This window comes from Geospiza fortis, unplaced genomic scaffold (assembly GCF_000277835.1).
Source record: "Geospiza fortis unplaced genomic scaffold, GeoFor_1.0 scaffold1828, whole genome shotgun sequence".
Lineage (NCBI taxonomy): Eukaryota > Metazoa > Chordata > Aves > Passeriformes > Thraupidae > Geospiza > Geospiza fortis.
Genome location: NW_005054734.1, coordinates 112305 through 113265, shown reverse-complemented (window position 1 = coordinate 113265; position 961 = coordinate 112305). Strand labels below are relative to the sequence as shown.

The 961-nt window shown below is 59.5% G+C and overlaps 1 protein-coding gene across 1 annotated transcript in view; it reads right to left on the bottom strand.

Annotated features, from left to right (window-relative positions):
* Window positions 1–901: 901 nt before the first annotated feature.
* Window positions 902–961, bottom strand: part of SP1 (Sp1 transcription factor) — an 18371-nt gene continuing 18311 nt past the window's right edge. Inside the window, exon 6 of the mRNA XM_031065311.1 lies at window positions 902–942. Within this exon, the coding sequence (XP_030921171.1) occupies window positions 902–942 (41 nt within the window). The remainder of the gene's footprint in view (window positions 943–961) is intronic.

The following is a 961-nucleotide window of genomic DNA, read 5'->3' as shown; positions in this document are numbered from 1 at the left end:
GCAGGTGGGGATGCCCGGGGCAGGTGGGATTCATGGATCAGCGGCCATCCCGGGGGCTCCCCTCTGCACCGTCCCGACCCCCAGGTGGGAGCAGGGAAGTTCTGGGTCCCCTCCGGGGCTCCCCCCGAAGCTGCTGCCTGGGAACAATCCCACATTTCCTTTTGGGGCCGCACTCCCTGCACGCACAGCCCCGGCTGGGGATGAGCTGGGGCAGGAAGAGGAGGGTGTGGGAGGAAGAACGGAAAGGACCGAGCCCTCCCTCGGCGGGAGGAGCAGGATCCCGCAAAACCCTTTTTGGGGGGTTTTTCTCCAAGCTGTCCCTATTTCCAGCACCCATTTTTTTTTGTCAGGAGCCACCTCCAGCGGTGCCACAGCAAAACCCTCGAGTGTCCCTCGTGTCCCTGCGGTGCTTCCCCCTGGCTCCAGACCGGCTGAGCTCTGCAGATTCTCCTTTTTCCCGATTATTACTATAATTATTATTAATTCCAATGCTGGCTGTAATAAAAAAAATCAACTTTTCCCCCCCGAGGAGGCTCCAGCTGTCCCCCCAGGGCTGCGTCCCAGCCCCTCTCTGTCCACAACCTTCCCATGGAGCAACTCCACTCCCACGGGACAGGGAGCCTTGCCAAGAAAACGGCTGGAAAAAAACCAAGATCCGAGGAAAAAAAATAAAAACACCACCTGCCAAGGCAGGGGAGGGCAGTGGGAGTCCGAGGCTGAAAAATCCAGCGGGATCTCCCCCCGAGAATGCCAAAGGAATTACAGAGCCACCTCAAAGCAAAGCGCCGACAGCCCGGGGAGGGGTCGGGGTTCTGCTGGGAAATGGGAGCCGGGGAGGGAAGGGGAGCTCGGGCATCGTCCGGCGCGCCCCAGAGGGGCCGACCTGCTCCAGGATAAGGCATCAAAGGGACCACGCCATGGTCACAGCAACATCTCTCCTCTCTCAAACGAACACATTTTA